The 17,880-nt window shown below is 57.7% G+C and overlaps 1 protein-coding gene across 1 annotated transcript; it reads left to right on the top strand.

Moving 5' to 3' along the window:
* Positions 1-48: 48 nt before the first annotated feature.
* On the top strand, positions 49-16,805 carry TGME49_270720 (hypothetical protein; the record flags this gene model as incomplete). Its single annotated transcript, XM_018781584.1, has 7 exons — positions 49-2,482; positions 2,760-3,259; positions 4,046-4,894; positions 5,484-7,561; positions 8,388-12,623; positions 13,143-13,638; positions 14,391-16,805. 7 exons carry the CDS (start codon positions 49-51, stop codon positions 16,803-16,805), a joined length of 13,008 nt encoding a protein of 4,335 aa, XP_018636620.1.
* Positions 16,806-17,880: the final 1,075 nt, after the last annotated feature.

The raw sequence follows: 17,880 nt of genomic DNA on the forward strand, positions 1-17,880 counted from the left end.
CCTCTCTTCTCCTCCTCTCGACAGGTCCTTCACTTCTTTTTTGCCTTGATGGATAAATCGTCTCGTTCGCCCAACGCCCTCGTCTCCTCTCCCTTTCGATCCTCGCCTTCGCTGGCGCCGCCGCGGCGCTTCTGGACGTCGGGCCGCGAGGTGTCTCCGTCTCTGTCTCTCGAGGGGTCTTCGAAAGAAGACCCCCCAACGCTGAAACTCGACACAACAGCTGCTGACTCGACGGCCGATGCAGCGGAACGAGCGCGGTTCGGAGGGCCTTTCATGGCCGTTCAAGGCGAGGAAGGAATGGACTGGTTGCCGGAATTTCACGATGAAGAAAATGCAGAAAATCGTACCGCGACAGGCGCCGCAGACTCACTCGCCTCAAGCCTCTCGCACCCGAACGTCTCGACAGGCGCAGTTCAGACGCTCGCATTCAAGGCAGGGCAAGCCTTCTTCTTGAATCCTTCTCGCGTTGGCGTTTCCCAGTGCTCTTCTTCCTGTGTTCCACTCCGCGCCGATGCGGCTCGGGAGCCGCGAGGACTGCCGCCTGTCTCTCCGTCTCGCGCCGGAAGGCGAGACTCTCTGGAGGCTCGCGAGGAGACAGCTGCATGCGCTGTGGCAATGGAAGAAGCACCCGCGCCAGGGCAACCACCCGAAGAAGGGGACGATGGCGGCTCTCAGCAGCGCCTGGAGATCGCTCTGAGTCTCTTTGGGCTCCCTGCCGCATGCAGGCATGAAAGTGTCTCGCCGCGAGAGACAGAGAAGGAAGTGCAGAGCGAGCGGGGGCGAGAACGGACGCAGAAAGGCGCAGGCGAGAAGGAGACCGGCGTAGACGGAGTGACTGGAGAGCCGGTCTTAGCGCTCACTAAGGGTGAACCTGAAGCGGCAGAAGAAGCGAGAGAAGAGGACGAGGGAAAGGGAGAAGACGGATGGAACGAGGAAGGCGCGAGGCGAGAGAAAGAGGCGGCTCGAGTCATGTCCACTCCGCAGACGTATGCCGAAGCCACGGACACAACAGCTGCATGCAGAGACGAAAGGGAGCTCGCCTCGGGGGTCGAGGAGAAGACACAGGATCCGCCGGCTTCGAAGAAATCACTGAAAGGGAATGAAGCGCACCATTTCGCTCGACTTTTCAAACAGCATGCAGTGTATCGCCGCGTGGTGTCGTCACTCGATGCAGAAGGAAACCAAGAGAAAGAAAAGGAGCAGTTACAAGCGCTTCTCGAGAAGGGAGACTTTGCGGAAGCGGCGGTGCTTTTGACGTCGCCACTCGCTACGTCGGGGCTCTTTTCGACTCTCGACAAAGAATTGTTTTCACCTTTGAGTTTGCAGGAAACGGAGGAAGACACGGCGACGGAGGCGGGTGGATCTTCGCGAATCGACAGAGATCGCGCCAACTGCACTTCCGTCTCTTCGACGTCTTCGCGCCCTCTCGCGGGGGATGTCCCATCTGCGGAGGACGGAGAGAACGCATGTCGCCATTCCTCGGGAGAGACCCATTTTCCAGGAGCAGGCGAGGAAGAAACAGGCGAAGGCGACGAATCGATTCGCCTCGCTCGACAGGCTGAAGCTCTTGCTTGCGAGTGGAGGGAACTCGTGAGAGGTGACCCAGGCGATGCGAGACGGCAGCAACGCATTCTGCGACTCTCGCTGAAGGCGGCAGAAGCCTTGGGGAGCCTCGCACAGTCTCTCCGACGCCCGCAGGAGACAGTTGTCTCCTCCGCAGCTGTCAGCAGCGAGACAGAAAGTGGGGACCTTCCTGAGGCGAATGAGGGAGCCGCAGAGGACGCGGAAGGAAAGGAGACAGGCCGTCAACGGCGAAGACTTGCGAGCCTAGCGACGCTGCAGACCGCTCTCGTGAGGGCCATGCTTGTAGGCGACGCCGCCCTGCATGCCTTGACAGAAGTCTCCCTGCGACGAGAAGCCGACGAACTGGTCGGCGGCGGAGATTGCGGAGGCGGTCTTCTGTCTGTGTCTCCTCGGACTTCGAAGCGTCGGGAAAAGGCCGAGGCGAAGCGTGAGAGGAGCTGCGCGCGGATGGAGATACGGCGAGGCAGCGAGAGAAGCAACGCCAAGGACGAACTTGACGCATCGGAAGAGGAACCAGCTCGAGAGAGAAAAGATCGGTCACCTCTGCGAGAATGCCTCGAGACCTTGCCCGCCTCATTCGCCTCAAGTATTTTCCTTCTACACGCCGTCACCCTTCTGCGGGTCCTCCCTCCACTGCCCCTAGAGAACGTCCACGCTTCGTCTTTTGCCTCTTCTTCTTCAAGCTCTTCTTCTTCTCGGTTTGGGGGCACCCACGAGGCTTTGACAGACGAACTTTTTCTTGCGGAAGCCGGCGACAGAAAGGCGCCTTTGAGGGACCCGGGGGACGCATGCAGTGCACCCTTGACAGGCGAGAATTCGACCGCCTGGCTGTCGCAGCTCGCGCGCGGCCTGAAGCTTCAGTGCAAGGAAACGATCGCCGTTCTGTTTCTTCTCTCAGGTAAAAGGTGACTCTTTCGCCTTCGCTCTGCACCTCGTCGAGACCGGTCTTCTTTCTCTGAGGGAAAGTGCATCGTGCGTTTCACTCAGTCCTCTCTGTTTGCTTGTGTCTCACCTGAGAGTCATCGTTCAGATGCCTGTCCAGCTCTGAAGCGAGAAAGAGAAGGATCACTCTCTTCTGAACGCCTCCGATTCCTCGACGGTCGCGTTTCTGGAAAGAAACGAAACATTCGCTTTTCAACGTCTCTCGAGTCCTGCGTTTCCATTTCACTATGCAGGCTCCTCAAAGGACTTGAGTGGGCATGTGCCTCTGCAGCGTCTCCAGCGCCTTCTGCCTGCTGCCGCGAGCTCCAAGCTTTTCAGCCTGTTTACCTGCATTTGTCGTCTCCTTCGAAGAATTCTGCTCGCTGCATCGACAGTCGTCACCGCTGGTGCGCCCGGCACTGCGACTGCAGACAAAGTCCCTAGAGGTGTCTGTACACCTCAGTCATCGTCCTCGCGTCCCCTCTCGGCTTCGGACTCTCCCGTCGCGACTTCGGGCAGCTGGCCTGTCTCTGCTGCTGGTTCATCTATTCCTCCGTCTGCGGTGGCTTCTGCAGCTGCTTCTGAGCTCCCGTCTGCACTTCGTTCAGCGTTTCTGCGACCCTCTGTGTTCAGTCAAGAGGACCTGCACCTGGTCGTCGCGGGCGTCTCTGCTCTTGTCTCTCAACAGAGCAGCGGGGGTCGCTCCGGGAAGGCCTCCGAGGCGCTCCAGGCAGCAACCGATCTTCTTGCGACAGTGAGCTACCGCCAGGAAGCCGAGGTGGAGAACTCGCGAAACGAAGAGGACGAAAGAGCCGCGGAGAGCGGGGAGGAGCCTGAGAAAGGAACGACACACTAGGGAAGAAGAAACAAGAGCGGTGACGCGTGGAACCCGCAGACGAGAGCGGGTCAACTGGAAAAGAACGAAGCCCAAAGATTGGGGAAGGGAAGCAAAGATCAAGAAGCAAAACGACAAGAAAGACTGGATTAGAAAACGAACAGAGACAACGCGGAAACGTCGTGGAGTGGGGCAGAGACGGTGGGGTTCCCAGACAGGAGACGAAGGGACTCTACGGCGCGGAGACGGAGATCGAAATATGGAGAAGAGAAAGTACTACACTGCGACTCTCGCGAAAAAGAGAAAACCTAAAACGCAAAAAAGACATCGATGAAACCACGTGGTTGAAGAGTCGCCAATATATATATATATATATGTGTGTATATTTCTGCGTGAAGCTCACGCATATGTATACCTATACGTGTATATATATATATATATATATATATATATATACATAAATATATATATATATATATATATATATGTATATATGCACATGCAAATTACATAAAATATATATAAATATACAAAGTGGGTCTAAGTTGTTTGTATCGAAAAACCGCATTATCAGAAACACAGAGATGTTCGGGAGAGCACATCGACTTTGGGGACCGGGCGGCTGTGCGTCGACAGAGGCTGAGGACGAAAGTTCTTAACTTTTCACCGCAGCGTCGGCGATGTTGCGGCTTTTTGTGTGTTCAGTTTTTCCTCGAGATCCCTTCGTTGCGACCTTCGATTTTCATAGCTCTCCTCTCCTCTGTGCCTGTCGGCGCTCGCTCGGCTTCCGCTCGAACGCGTCCAGGACCTGGGGCCTCCCATCACTCGAGTTCTCTCCCTTCTCATCCAGACCATGCACCACAGTTGCTGGCTGTTTCTCTTCCTTCGGCGCCGCCACCCTCTCTGCGTTCGTCACCTTCGGCACCGTTCACGGCCTCTGACCGATTTCGATCTGCGGCCCAGCATTTGCTTCCTGCCGCCGTGCTCGTCGCGCGTCTCCTTCAGTGTCTCTTCCTGCCTCGATTGAGGCGCCAGCGATCGGGTCTCGCCTTGGCGCGCGTTTGCGAGGCGGGGAAGAAGTTCGGAGAAACATGGGAGCGCAGAGCTGCCGACTTCGAGACGCGTCGCTGCGGAGAGGAGGGAAAAAGCGAGCAGCCGAGTTGTGCGTCTCGGCGCCTCTCGCGACTGCTGTGGAGAGGCGAGCGCGTTGCGCTTCTCCTCACGCGCTTCCTCCTCGCGCGGGCATGTCCGAACGGCATGAGAGTCCTCGACAGTCTGCGAGGCAGAGACGCGTGGAACTGCGGGAGCAGCGGCTTCGCGCTGCTTCTTACGGGGACAGAGAGATCGAGGACAGGTTACGAACGGCGAGTGGGGGAGCCGGAAACCAAGAACGCAGAGAGCGAAGAAGACGAAGCGGATGACGAGATCTTGAACGACTTCCAGGAAGGATTCAAAGAAACGCTCGGCTTCGCCGGGGCACCGCCAGACGGCCCACACAGTGAAGGCTCTGCACCGCGTGCCATGCTCCGGAGACTCGTCGAAGAATGGGGACTTGTAGGTCTTCCACGACAGCTTTGTGACGGTTCACGGTTTAGGGTGTTGGGACTTCCGCTTTCAAGCGTAGTGCTGGATTGGTCTGCTCTTAAGATGTCGATGCGTCTTTTTGAGGATTTGGCGCTGCGTCTCTCGTTCTCTTCTGGGCTACGTCTTGAGAGCTTCAGGTTGACGGTTGCCTTCTCTCTCGAGACAGTTTCGCTTTCCTTGGTTTTCGCTGTCGGCACATCGGCCTTTGGCTTGGGCGCCAATTTATTTTGGGGCGTTGCGTCACTTCTCTGAACTTGCTGCTTTCCTCCAAGGTGACACCAGTCGAATCGATGCTGCACGCCAGACACAAATACGTCTCCATTCCCGCACTCCATCTCTCCCTGTATCTGTTCAGTTTTCGAGTCTATGCCGAAATCCAAACTCTCCCAGTATCTGTCTATTGCTACGCAGCAGTCTCTATCGATCTGTCTGTCTATATGAACTCTCTGTATCTGCATCCGTATTTACTGAGTTTCTGAGTTTTTTGTTTCTGGCGATGTGTCTCCTGTATCGAGGTTTGACGTATTTGATTCTCAGTTGGATTTCGTTGTGTTTTCAGATGAGTTTTTATCCGTCACTCCCTGGTGCAGTTCTGCTTTTTCGGACGTTGGTCGCATCTCTGCTCCACATCCTTCTCAGCATCCTCCCCGTCAGTGCCTCGATCGCAGGTCGTCTGAAGCAGCGGGGCGAAGAGCCGCTGAAGCTTCTGGCTCGCGTGCTTCTGACTCAGAAGTCTTTCGCGCCTCCTCTCGCAGGTCTCCCTTCTCGTCTCGGGACCGCTCCGTCTCTCTCTCTTCCTGTTTCTGCGCATGCGTCCTCGACCTCGACATCTGTGTCGACTCTCTTCGCCTTCGCCGAGACTGCACTCTCTCTTTTGTCCGCGGCGGCGCCCTTCCTCTTCCGCGGTCAGGCCCCGTCTGCTTCTCTCTCCGTCGTCGTTCGGCCTCTCCTCGGGTGCCCGGGCGAGTCGGAACTCCTTGAACAAGCAGCAGAGACGGAACGTGTTTGTGTGGGGAAGCGCGCCTGCGAGACAGAGAGGGCTCCAGCGTCCAGCCATTTCGCAACGCCTCTGGACGGTGCGCCTTCTTCGAGCAACGGGCCAAGATGCTGTGTCTGTCAAGGTCCAGTTCTCCCCGAAACCTCAGGAGAGAGCATGGACGACGGGCGACCAGGCTCGACGCGCGCAGGTGATGCAGACGTGAGCGCAACTTCGTCCACTTCAGTGGCGGAGTGTGAGGACTGTGGGGCGCTGGCGCATGCAGCCTGCGCCGGCGTAGGCGCCGAGTGCGGCGGCTCTTCGTCGAGCTCGTCAGAGCCTCTCTCGCGTTCGAACGTCAACACTGGGACCACTGCAGACGCGTCTGTCGTCCTCGTCCACTTCCCGTGGATGTGCGAGGGCTGTGCGCTGCGACGGATTGTCGCTCACGGTCTAAAGGTCTCTGCCGATCGCTGCGACGCTTCTCTCTCTCTCGCCTTCGCGGACGTTCTGCCGGTCTCCGCTTGGGACCAAGAACCGCGTACGGGAGGAGTCGACGAAACTCGAAGCACGCAGAGAGAAGGCACCGCCGACGCGGAAGGCAGTCACGCTGTGGGGTCGCGAGGTGACATGTTAGCGGTGACAGGAGTGAAGCGAGCTCACTGGCTGCATGGGAGGCGCAGCGAAGACTTTCTGCCCTTCTTGTCGCAAACAGTCGTGGGTGCGTGTCTCCTGCTGGCTCACCTGAACGGTCCTGGAGGCCGCGCCGCTTCCGCGCGCGTCTTGGGAGCCCAAGAGGGTGTCTCTGCGGGTGAGGCGCAGCGCAAGGGTCCGCGCGGAGACAGGCGCCTCCTCGGCTACGACCGCGCGTCTGCGTCACTCAAGGCGCTCGAGGCCTTGGGGCGGCAGGAAGAGACGCACGACACTCGCCAGCTGGGCGACGTCGAGCAGGTGGCGGTGCGCGTGTCTGCGTTGGCCCTCCTGGACGCGGCGCAAAAACACCCTGTCTCCTTTACGGGCGCGGGTTTGGAGCCCAAGGCTCCAAGAGCAGGAGACAGCACCCCGGCGACGCGCGGGAGACAGACGCGGCGCGGCGCGTCTCAAAAACGGCGACAGAAAGGCAAGGCTGAGAAAGAGAGACTCCGTTCGAACGCGGAGGCTCTTGGTGGCATGGCAGACGCAGAAGAAGGACGACAACGAACTTCTTTGACTGGGGGAGGGCCTGCTCCTCCCCGCAATCTCCCAAACGCACTATGGGAGGCCATCTGCGCCATAGAGTGGAAAACAGCGGACGAGATGAGACGCGGCTTCGGTCTGTCAAAGGGTGTGCGCCTCCCGAGGCCTCGGGGCCAAGAGGCCCGCGGCGCCGACTCGGAGACCGTCGAGAGGCGCGTGGAGGGCGCCACAGGCCTCGGGGGCCTTGGGAGCGACCCCCCGCCGGAGACACTGAGCCGGAGCGGACTGCGCCTCGCCTGTGAGGTTCCGCCTACAAACGGAGCGGACGCCGAGCACGAGGAGGACGAGTCAGCCTGTTTCGACGACGGACAGGCGGCGCGCGTGTGGGACAAGGAGGTCGTGAGCTTGTTTTTCAAGGACCTTCGAGTTCTCTTCATGATCGCAGTGCAGTCCTCCCTGCCGCGGAGATACAGCATTGGCATCAAGTGCGTCTTTCTGTACTTTGCGGGGGGAGTAAAAACGATGCACTCGACTGTCGGGCGCTTGGGGGCTCTCAGTTAAGAAGGAAACCCACGGATACTCTAGGCACGAGATGGGGGATAAGCGAGTCTCCATACCGCGTAGAGCAGTGCGTTCGTAGGCTTGATTCCAGGCGCCGAAGAATGCGCGACTAAAACGAAAAGAGAAGAAGGAAAACAGACAGCTGCGAAACGCAGAACATGGCAGTGCACAAACAGGTGAAAAGAGGAAAACCTGAAAACAGCGAGAATGGGGAAAACGCAGAAAATGAAAAACTACGAGAGTAAGGTAAATTTCTGTAGGATTGCTATCGCCTCCAAGTGTTCTGTCCCTCGTCCTTCCTTCTTTTTTCGTGTCTCTGCGCTTCGTCCTTCTGTTCAAGTCTTCTAAAATGCTGCACTTTTCCTGTTTCTCGACTGCCTCTCGTTTCTTGTGTGTTTCATGCCTTGGGTTTCGTACCTACGTCTCTTATCGAGAAGCCTCTTCAGGCCTTGATATCCTCATCTTCCTCACCTTGCCCTGTTCCTCGTTTCTCCCTCGTCTCGGTTCGTCCGGCATCTTGTTCTGCTTCTCGGCGAATCCTCTCTTTATTTGAATCAGCCGTTCCTTCTCGCACAAGGTCTTCTACCGACCCACGGCGCTCAAAGTCCTTCCGGAGCTTTGAATCCTTAACCGTGTCTCTTCTGCGCTAGAAAGCACAAGCATGGATCCGAAGCCGCTTCCCTTTCATTTCTTCTTCAGATCATTCGTTCCTCACCACATCTTGTTGCTTCCTTGTCTTTCTCTGTTCAGACGCGGGGCTCTGACGGCGCTGTCGAGCTGTCTGCAGGAGCAGCCTGAAGCGCTGCAGGCCTCGGACCTTCAGCAGGCCCTCTGGGAGTCTCTGAGAGATCCTGCGCCAGCCGTGCGAGACCGGGCTCTCGTCGTCATCGAAAAGATTCTTTTTTCTTCCTTTTCGCGTCGCGTCTTCCCGCCGCCTTCGTGGGCGGACTCGGCTGCCGCAGGGACAGCTTCAAAGTCACCAGATCAGAAGCGAGTGGACGGAGACACAGGGCGATCGAGCGTGGAGCTCTTTGCCGCATTTCTGGCCTCGTCGCTCGTTCACGACCCCTCTGCGGCAGTTCGCCTCCAGGCTGTCCGCATGCTCCGAAACTACTACTTAAATGCGCCGCATCTGCATGCAGGCCTTTTGTACGAACCTCGGGGAGCTCGGGCTTCATCCGCGTCTTGTTCATTTCCTTCCGCGTCGCTCTCTCCTCAGCGCTTACAGATGACTCGCGACGCGTTTCTCTCCTTGGCGCGCCGGCTGCATGCACCCGGACTGGAGAGTCGACACCTTCGCGCATCGATCGCCGACTTGTTTGCAGAGTTTTTCTTTCTCCTCCCCTTCTCAGCCGCTCTCCAGGAGTCTTGCTCACTTCTTTCCCCGTCGACCGAAAAACTCCAGTCCTGTTCTGCCTCCTCTGCTTCCTCTTCTCTGTCTTCTTCCTCAGCGTCACCGTCGTCAGATTCGTCTTTTCTTGCGTCTCCCCCTTTCGCCGCTCGCGCATCTGGCGAGCCTCCGGCGGCTCTCATCTGGCTGCTCTCTCATGTGGCGGCGTCGGTTCGGGGTCGTCACTGGCCCTGCGACGAGCAGAAAGGCGACGCCTCGCAGAGCCTCTCTCTCCAGGTTGGCGACGCATGCATGCAGCACAACGACACTCTCTTCTCCGGCAGCCAAGTCCCCTTCGTGCAGCGGCTTCTCGCCCTCGTGGTCGACCGTCTCAGCCACGGCGCGACCGTTGCCCTCGCCTTGGGCTCCAGCGACGCCGCGACCCCGCCGCGCTTGAAGGGACAGAGACACGCTGGAGACGCGTCCCCTGTCCCAGCCTCGCCCCTCGCTTCGCTCTGTCCGTCTTCACATCGGGGAGTCCGGAGCGCCTCGCTGTCTCGGCCTCGCCTCAGCTCGAGTGGGCAGAAGGTGCGACGCGGCCGTGGAGTCCAGAGAGACAACGAGCAGGTCGAGTCGCTGTTTCGCGGCCCTTCGTCTGCCTCGTCTCGCTTCGCCTCGCAGGCGAGTCACTGGACGAAGCGAATCGTTCACCTTTGGCTCGAGGGAATTCTCCGTCTCTTCCTGCGTTGCCCGCTGCGCTGTCCCCCGGAACAGGAGCCGGTGTCGAGCTCGGGCCCTCCACACGCAGCTGCGGCTCTCCGCCTCTTGGAATTGGCTGGAGACTTTCTTGGAACCGAGGATCCCTTCGGCGCTTGCGAGCTTCTCGTCAGGTCCGGTCTGCCTCTGCTGCTTCCGCTCTTCAAAGCCGCACCGCCGCTGCCGCCCCACACCACGGCCATCCTAGGAAAGAGCCTCGGCTTCGTCGCGACGCTTTGCCAAGTCGTCGGAGCCCGCGAGCGAGCAGAGAGACAGCAGTGCCGGGGATTTGTAGACGCGGGAGAGGGAGAGGAGGTGGACGTGGACGAGAAGAAGAGGGAGGAAGGAGAGGGGACGAAGAAGCCCAGCGGCCGAGAGGGATGGGAGACAAGAGCGTTCGCTGCCGGCCTGGAAGGCTGCTCGCTTCTCTTCAACTGTCTCAGACGCGAACTCGATGCCGGGCCTCTGGAGGAGATCCACAGACTGGTCGAAGTCGAGCCCCTCGTCGTGAAGGATGGCGTCCGGTGTCTGTACACCGCAGCGACGTGTGTGACGGGCGACCTGGAGAACCACGTGGGGAGGCTCCTTGCATGCAGTTTGGCGCCGCTGTACGACGCGCGCGCGAAGCTCGAGGCCCTCGCTGAGCAGAGCGTCAGCGGGGGGCTTTCTACAGGCCTGAACATGGGGGACGCTCTGGGGGCGAGGCGAGCGAAAACGGAGGAGACCTGCGACGATGGAAAAGAAAGGGAGGAAGAAGGGGATGCAGGAAAGGACGAAGGAGGCTGGGAGAGGGAGACGCGAGCGGGGACGAAACGCGAGAACGACGAGAAGACAAGAGGCGAGGAAAGCGTCACTGGAGATGCAGAGACGATGCCAAACGTTTCGACACACTTGCCTTCATCTTCGCTCTCTGTCGAGAGGGAAAGAGGCGACCAGAATCAAATTCTCGCCGAAGGACTCCACAACGTCCAGTACGCCTCCTGGGTGGCTGCGCGCCTCTTCTGCGAGCTTGACTTCGACCGCGACTTCTTCAACGACCTTCCCGAGTTCTCCGACGAAGAAGACAAGACCGAAGAAGAACAGGAGGCTGACGAGACAGGAAAGCTGGAAAGAAGCTTCGAGAACGTGGGGAAGAGGCAGAAAGATTTTCGAGGAGTCTGCCGCCCAGAACAAGAAGACCAAGAGACCTCAAAGAAGCCGACTCCAGTTCGCGACCTCCCACAGGCCGAAGTAGAAAATACGCCCCGACCTTCACATCAGGACCCCTCATGTCGTAGATCGCTGCAAACGTCTCACAACTGTCTTCGGCCGCCTTCTGGTCAAATCCGTCTGCGTCTTCTGCGTCGCCTCATTCGCACTCTGACGCCTCACCTTCCGCGCCGCTCCTCGCCTGTGTGCCGTGTCTCCGGTGACCCTCTCTCGAGTGTTTGCATTTTCACCGCCGCCTCCCCGTCTGCTGGAATGTCTCCTCGCCTGCATGCGAGATCGCTGCCGCCGCCGAGAGGGTGGAGAGAGGCGGAAGCTGCGGACGACGAAGAGGGAGAAGAACGCGACGGAGAGAACGGAGTTCCTGGAGGTCTTCGCGAGAAGTCCTGCGGACATCAGACAGGCTGGCAGAGCTTCTGGGACCTGCCGTCGGAGTTCTTCCGACTTCTCGTCGACCTTCTGTTTCTCTTCGAAGTCCTCAGACTTCCCAGCTCCGTCGTCTGGCGCTCGTTCGCCCACTTCCTCGGCCGCCACCCGGCGTTCGTCTGCCACCGCAGTGTACATACACTCCTGGCGGCTGTGCTGGCGCGCGGCGCGTCTGGCCTCCGGATGAGTTTTCGCAGGAAACGCGGTCTCCGTCCGTTGCCTCTGAAGGCGCCACCCTGTCCATGTTCGGCAGCGGTCCCTTCACGTCACTCTGCATGCAACGCCGGCCACCGCGGAGGTTCAGAGTCGGCAGCGGCTCTTGCACAGGAAGCCTTTGAAGAAGAATTTGGCAGCCTCTGGAGCGTTTCTGGAGGACACACAGACCCCCTGCCTCGAGTCAAGGAAGAAGGCCGAGACGCAGACGATAAAGAAGGTGGAGAGCGAAGAGACGGAGGACCTGACAGAGTCAAACAGGACGAAGAGGGAGGCTGGGAAGCCGATTCGGAACTGGTGGAGACTCGAGATTCTCCGGAGCTTCAAGCGGCACTCCAGGGTTTGGGATCCTTGCTTTTGGCATTTGAGGCGCATGCAGTTTCGACGAAAAAGCATGCGGAATCTCGAGCGTCGCGACAGGCGGTGGCCAACACCTCCACATCTTCCTCTTCGCAGTTGGTGACCCCCACAAGGCCTCGAGTACCCAGGGCTTCCGCCTTCGCCGCTTCTTCTCGTCCCTCGTCGGTGCGAACGGCGCATGCAACCAGCCGGCCGCACCCCTCGGGTGTACGTACAGCCGAGGCGACTCCGCCACGTCCGCAGAGAGGGGCGACGCGCGTGGATGTCTCCGAGCTGTCTCGGCCTCGTTCGTCTTCGCTCCGAGAGACAGACGCCAGGTCGGTCTTTGCTGCGTCTACCGAACTGGACAGGAAAGAAAACCAGAGTCTGTCTCGACGTGGAGAGGCCCAAGAGATTGACGCGTCTGTGGTGAGAGGCGCTCTGTCTCCGGTGACGGGGACGACGTCTGATGAAGCCCGAGCAGGGGCGATATCTGCATGCGAGGCTGCCCAGTCCCTGACCATCCACCTGCCGGCTCTCCTGGAGATTCTCCTCCCTTCTCAAATGCTTCTCGACGCTAGGCCACTGTCCGGCGAGGCGAATTGCGTGCACTGGCAAACGCCACCGTTTGCGGTGTCTCCGCAGATAGTCGACCCAAGCGGGCTCAGCGAACGGAGTGCGAGGCTCTGTCTCCAAGTACTGCGAGTTTTTCAAAGGTACCGTCCCAGAGAGAGTAGAAGATCGAAATGGATGAGTCATGAAGAGACGCAAACGACAGACGAACCGAGGCATAGACGGAGCAGAAATCGGAGGCGACCACGGAGCGGCAGGAAACGAAGCGGGAGGCGAACCCAGGGGAAGGCAAAAAAGGACTGGAAAAGGAAAACAAAAGAATGAAGAGGAAGGAGCACAGGATGAAACACACACAAAAAAAGAGAAGGAAAGAGAAGAAGAGGAAAAGAAGAAGCAAGCGAAGCAAAGCGCCGGCACACAGACCAAAAAACAAAGCAAAAATGGCGCGGCTGCCCCCAAGCTCTCCACGCCCCTGGGTTCGTTTTCCTCCGTCCTCACGTATGCTTCACTCCCCTTCTGTTTCTCCTGCATGACCTGCCCTCTTGTGTTTCTCCCCACGCGTTTGTCTCCTTTCCTTCTCTCTCCCAAGAATCTTCTTCTCCTTTCCTTTCTGTGTTCTCCCCACGGTCTGCTCCGTTTCCATTCTTCTGTCTCCTTTCCAGACAAGGCTTGGTGCACTCAGGCGACCTCTTCGCCCACGCCTTTGCTTGTCTCTGTGCTGCGTCGGGAGCTGTGAGGCAAGCAGCGGGAGACCTGCTTCTACATGCGTTGTCTTCGGCTCTTCCGGTTTCTTCACATCGCTCCTCTCTCTCTTCTTCTCGCCGGGAAGGCTCTGGAAGGGCCGCGCAAAGCTCAGGGTCACTTCTCGCCTCGGGGCTTCATGAGGCGCTCTTCCTCGCTGTCAAATTCACCCTTACCTACCAGACGGCCTGCGCAGAGGAGACGAAGACGGCAGACCGACAGGAAGAAGGAGGCAAGGAGGGACAGCAGGAACCGGAAAGAGGAGACGAACAAGGAGTGAGAGAGTCGAGAACGAAGTCCGAAGAGCCAGACGCTCGATTAACTTCTGTCGCGCCTGAGCCATTCTCGCTGCTGCCCTCGTGGACGACGCCTGCACCGTTCGCCGGACTGTGTCGCCACCTGAGTCGAGATTCGCGAGTGAGTCAGGGACTTGACAAACCGGAAAAAACGCTGATCCCTTTAGAGTTCTTCTGGAAAGCACGACAGTGTCTCCGCCCTACACTTGCGAGTGTCTTTTGCATGCAGTGGACAGAGTGGTGGAGAGTGAAGCGCCAGCTGGAAGCATCGCTGCGCGGTCTGGTGTTGGAGGCTGGAACGCGGCCAGTGAGGCCAGAGAGACAAATCGCTTTGGTGGAATGGGCGGAGTTGACAGGCGAAATGCGTTTCTCTGCTACCTGTCTGTCTCTCGTCGCTGCGTCTCGTGGTCGGGGGCGAACGTTGTTCTCAGAAGTCCGCGATACCAGCGAGTCTCGCGGTGGAGCTGTCTCGAGGAGTCTGTGGTTCCCTCGTGTGCTCTGCGTGTCTGATTGGTTTTGCGTCTTTTCCTTGTCACACAGTCAGATTCGCGTTGCCTTCTCTCTGGACTGACGAGAGGCCTCGGGCGGTGTCCATCGACATGCATCTGTTAAGGCAGACACAGATTTCCTTGGCCGGTCTATTGCATACATACGTTGCTACAGACATGCGTATATGCGTAGACCTGCACGTAGACGTTTTCCTATATAGACATGTACAGACATATATACATATCAACGGGAATACGTATATATATATATATATATATATATATTTATTTATATACGTATATCTGTATAGATACGCATGCCAGACCAGTTTGTTGGTTTCCGTGTTCCCTTCAGAGGATAGTGTTTCGTTGCTTTTTTTTCCAGGCTGTGAAAGAGGAACTATTGTGGTCCGTGGCAGGGCAGCTGGATCGTCTGGCGGAGCCGACTCGTCTCGCTCTTCTCTTGACGCTTCTTCCTTCCAGTACTTTCTCAATCGCTTCTTCTTCCTCTTCTTCATTGTTTTCCTCTGGTGGGCCTGCACCTCTCTTTCCACGTTCATCGACACTCGACGAGAGAAGCGAGCATGAGGGAAGCGCGGAACGTTGTTTCTTGGCCTGCTTGCACCTCGCCTCGCCTTCTGCTCTGTCGACGACGCTCTCCAGATGGCTCGTCCATCCTGCCCTGCACTGGCTCGCCTCTCTCCTTCCCCGCGCTCAGGAGCACCGCGACGCCGGACTGTTGCCTGCTTGTGCGTCGGGTGTCTCCGCAAGTCCCGACACGGTGTCCAGCGCGTCGACGCTCCCGGCGGCGCCTCCGCCTCTCGCGTTCCCCCTCAATCTCCTCTGTCTGCCCGTCCTCGTTCTGCTGTACATACAGCAGACCGTTTCGCTGCTTTTGTCCATGCCGCTGGCGAGCGAAGGCGACGCGCTGCTTCTCGTGTGTCGCCTGGCGGACCTCGTGAATACGCGCATACAGCGCATCCAGGAAGTTTTTTCAGAAGAGCCGTTTTTCTCTTCTTCTCGCCGAAGAGAGTCGAACGACGAAGAGGCGAACGCGTCTGTGGGAGAAGGTCAGAGAGACGGAGACGAACTCCGGGGCGCCGGCGGACAGGCGACGACGCCAGCGGCAAAGCGCGGCTTCTCGCCGTCCACGCCTTCCCAGTGTCCCCAAGACATCTTTGAAGAAGGCGAGGAAGAAGAGGAGAGTTTTGAGGCAAGCGTCGTTCTGCTTTGTCAAGTTCTCTGCGTTGCATTCGCCGTCCTCTGTCGGCGAGCGTTGATGAGAGTCACGCACCTCGACGAAGCAAAGTGTCGCCTGTTCCGCGCCGCGCAGGCTCGCAACGGGCCGAGAGGGAGAACCGCTGGGGCGCCGGAGTCGCTGCGACGTCGCCCCAGCCACGACGGCGCCTCGGCCTCAGAGCGAACGGAGACAGAAGACGAAGAGGAAACGGAGGAGGAGATCAAAGAACGACGAATGAAACCTCGCAAAAACGCCAAGAGAGGGAGAGCGAAGAAACCGGCACGCGGCGGCCGACCGTTCGACCAGGCGATGAAGAGAAGGAAGACTGAGAAGCGACGGTGGAGTCAGGCGACGTCCGAAGACGACTCGTCTCTCTCTGACTCAGACTCATGTACACGCGACCCCCCGCGGAGAAGAAGCCGCAAGAGGGTGCCTCGACAAGGAGGCGCTTCGAAGGACTCAGACGCTGCGTCGTCCGCCGACTTCTCGGACTCCTCTGAAGAGCCAGCGACCGTCGCGGACAGGGCAGACGCGGTTCGCGGGAGGCGCGCGCTTTCGCCAGCTGCTCGAGTGGACAGAAGAGCCGCAAGACAGACGGACAGAGGCGTCAGTGCCGACAAACAACGACTGGCGGCTCTGCGACGACTCGGCGAGGCTGCGTTGCCGCCAGAAACGCAAGGAGTCGCAGGCTTCTCCTCGCGGGAGAGCGAGGCGCTCGTTGCTCGCGTTGGCCGCGCCTGGCGCATGCGGCTGGAGCGACTGGGGGGCCTGCCTGCCGGAGAAACGGACGCGCATGCAGCGGCGAGGAGACACCAGCGTGGCGAGTCTCTCGCAGAGTTGCTTCAGGAATTTGTCAGAGAAGTCGACGGTCGACGCGACGCGCGGCTGGACGACGAGCGGACCGCGAAGACGACGCAGAAAAAAGACGGTCGAAAACACAGAAAGAGAAAGAGAGACGCCTCCGAAGAAGACGCAGAAGAGGAAGAGGAAGAAGATGAGAGTGAGGAGGAAGAAGAAAATGAGCAGGAAGAAGATGAGAGTGAGGAGGAAGAAGAAGAAAATGAAGAGGAAGAAGAATGGAATCAGGGTCGTGGTCGAGTGTATGTGAAAAGCAGCAGCACACCGCATGCAGTGCCTGAGGGAAGGACCATCGAAGGAAGGATAAACGTTTGTTCTCGTGTGAGTCGACAACGGAAAACGTCCTTGCCTGCGTCTCGCCGAGACGCGGGAGAAGTGGATCTTCCAGGGGCGAACGGGCGGACTTCCGTGAAAAGTTCAAAGAAGCCGGGGAAAGTGGAAGGAAGGCATTACGCGAAAAAAGGAAAACACAGAAATCGGGTGCCTTCGTCAGCGTCGCTGGCCGAGGAGCAAGCCGTAGGCCGGCGTCCAAGGAGCGGCGAAACTGAGCCTTCACGGACAGGGACCGAAAAGAGAAAAACAGTGAAGGAGATGAAAATCAAACAACATGCCAGTGGGAGCGGAACGAAAGGAGAGGCCAAACGCACCGAAAAACGAGGGAAGAAAACACACACGGCAAAGGCCAAGGTAAAATCAAGATGACAAGCGAGGCCAGGAACGTAAAAGTATCACAGATACAAGTGAACAAGAGAACAGAAAAAGGTCAGCCGCTGGGAACATTTGCAAGAAAAAATCACACACACGAAATTCCAAATGTTTAGATGTACATAAGCATGTATATAAATATTTATATATGCATATACATACATAAATAAACATATATATATGCATATATTTATATATTTATTTGTATATTTTTTCAGAGTGCGCGAGAGTTACAGGTGTGCATGTGAGACCTTTTTGAGCGACACAGACAGAGGGGAACCAGGGAACGAAGCGGAAAGAACGAAGCGCTGGGGGATGGGTATGAAAGGCAAAGGGAGGAGCTTTGGGGAGGCGTGGAAAATGCAGCACGTCTCACGAAAGCCATCCTTTCTGGTCCACTGGTTTTTCAAGACCTCGTTTGCAACTTTTAAATCAAAGTTCCGTCTTTTGACCGATCGCTTGTCTTCGCGACCCGGCTTCTCTGCAGTGAATGCCCGACTTCTCTCGCCTGAGATCTGCGACGCACGTGGTTTGCGACTTCTGATGTTTTTGCTCGGTTCAAACGCTCACCCAGTGTCGAACGGTGCGTTGCAAAGAAACATACACTCATATGACTCCTCATACAAATACATACATTTGCATTTACACACAAACGCACAGAAATATTTAGATATATATATGTATATATATGTATATCTGGGCATTTGTAGATGTACATTTTTCTGCGTTGTCCGTGCGTTTGAATATGCATTTGTAGCAGAGAGGTATTTTTTTGCGTGATTGTTCTCTGGTGGCAAGTGGGGAGTGTGACTGGCGTTCGGTGTGCGTGTCTTGAAGAGACTTTCTAATGTGGAAAACGCGGGGAACATTTGCTGCGACGAATCGTTGCCGGGCCGTCTGAGGGTGCAGGGGGATCCCTCCGCGACACTGCATGCAACGCATTTCCCTCGCCTCTTCGAGAACTTCCTCCTCCTCAGTTGCCGGTGTTTCTATGTCGCAATTCACTCGACATTCACACACTCTTTCGCTCTGGCTCGCGGAGTGGAACGCGACTGCTGGAACCCAGAGAACC

Source organism: Toxoplasma gondii, chromosome VIII (assembly GCF_000006565.2).
Source record: "Toxoplasma gondii ME49 chromosome VIII, whole genome shotgun sequence".
NCBI lineage: Eukaryota > Apicomplexa > Conoidasida > Eucoccidiorida > Sarcocystidae > Toxoplasma > Toxoplasma gondii.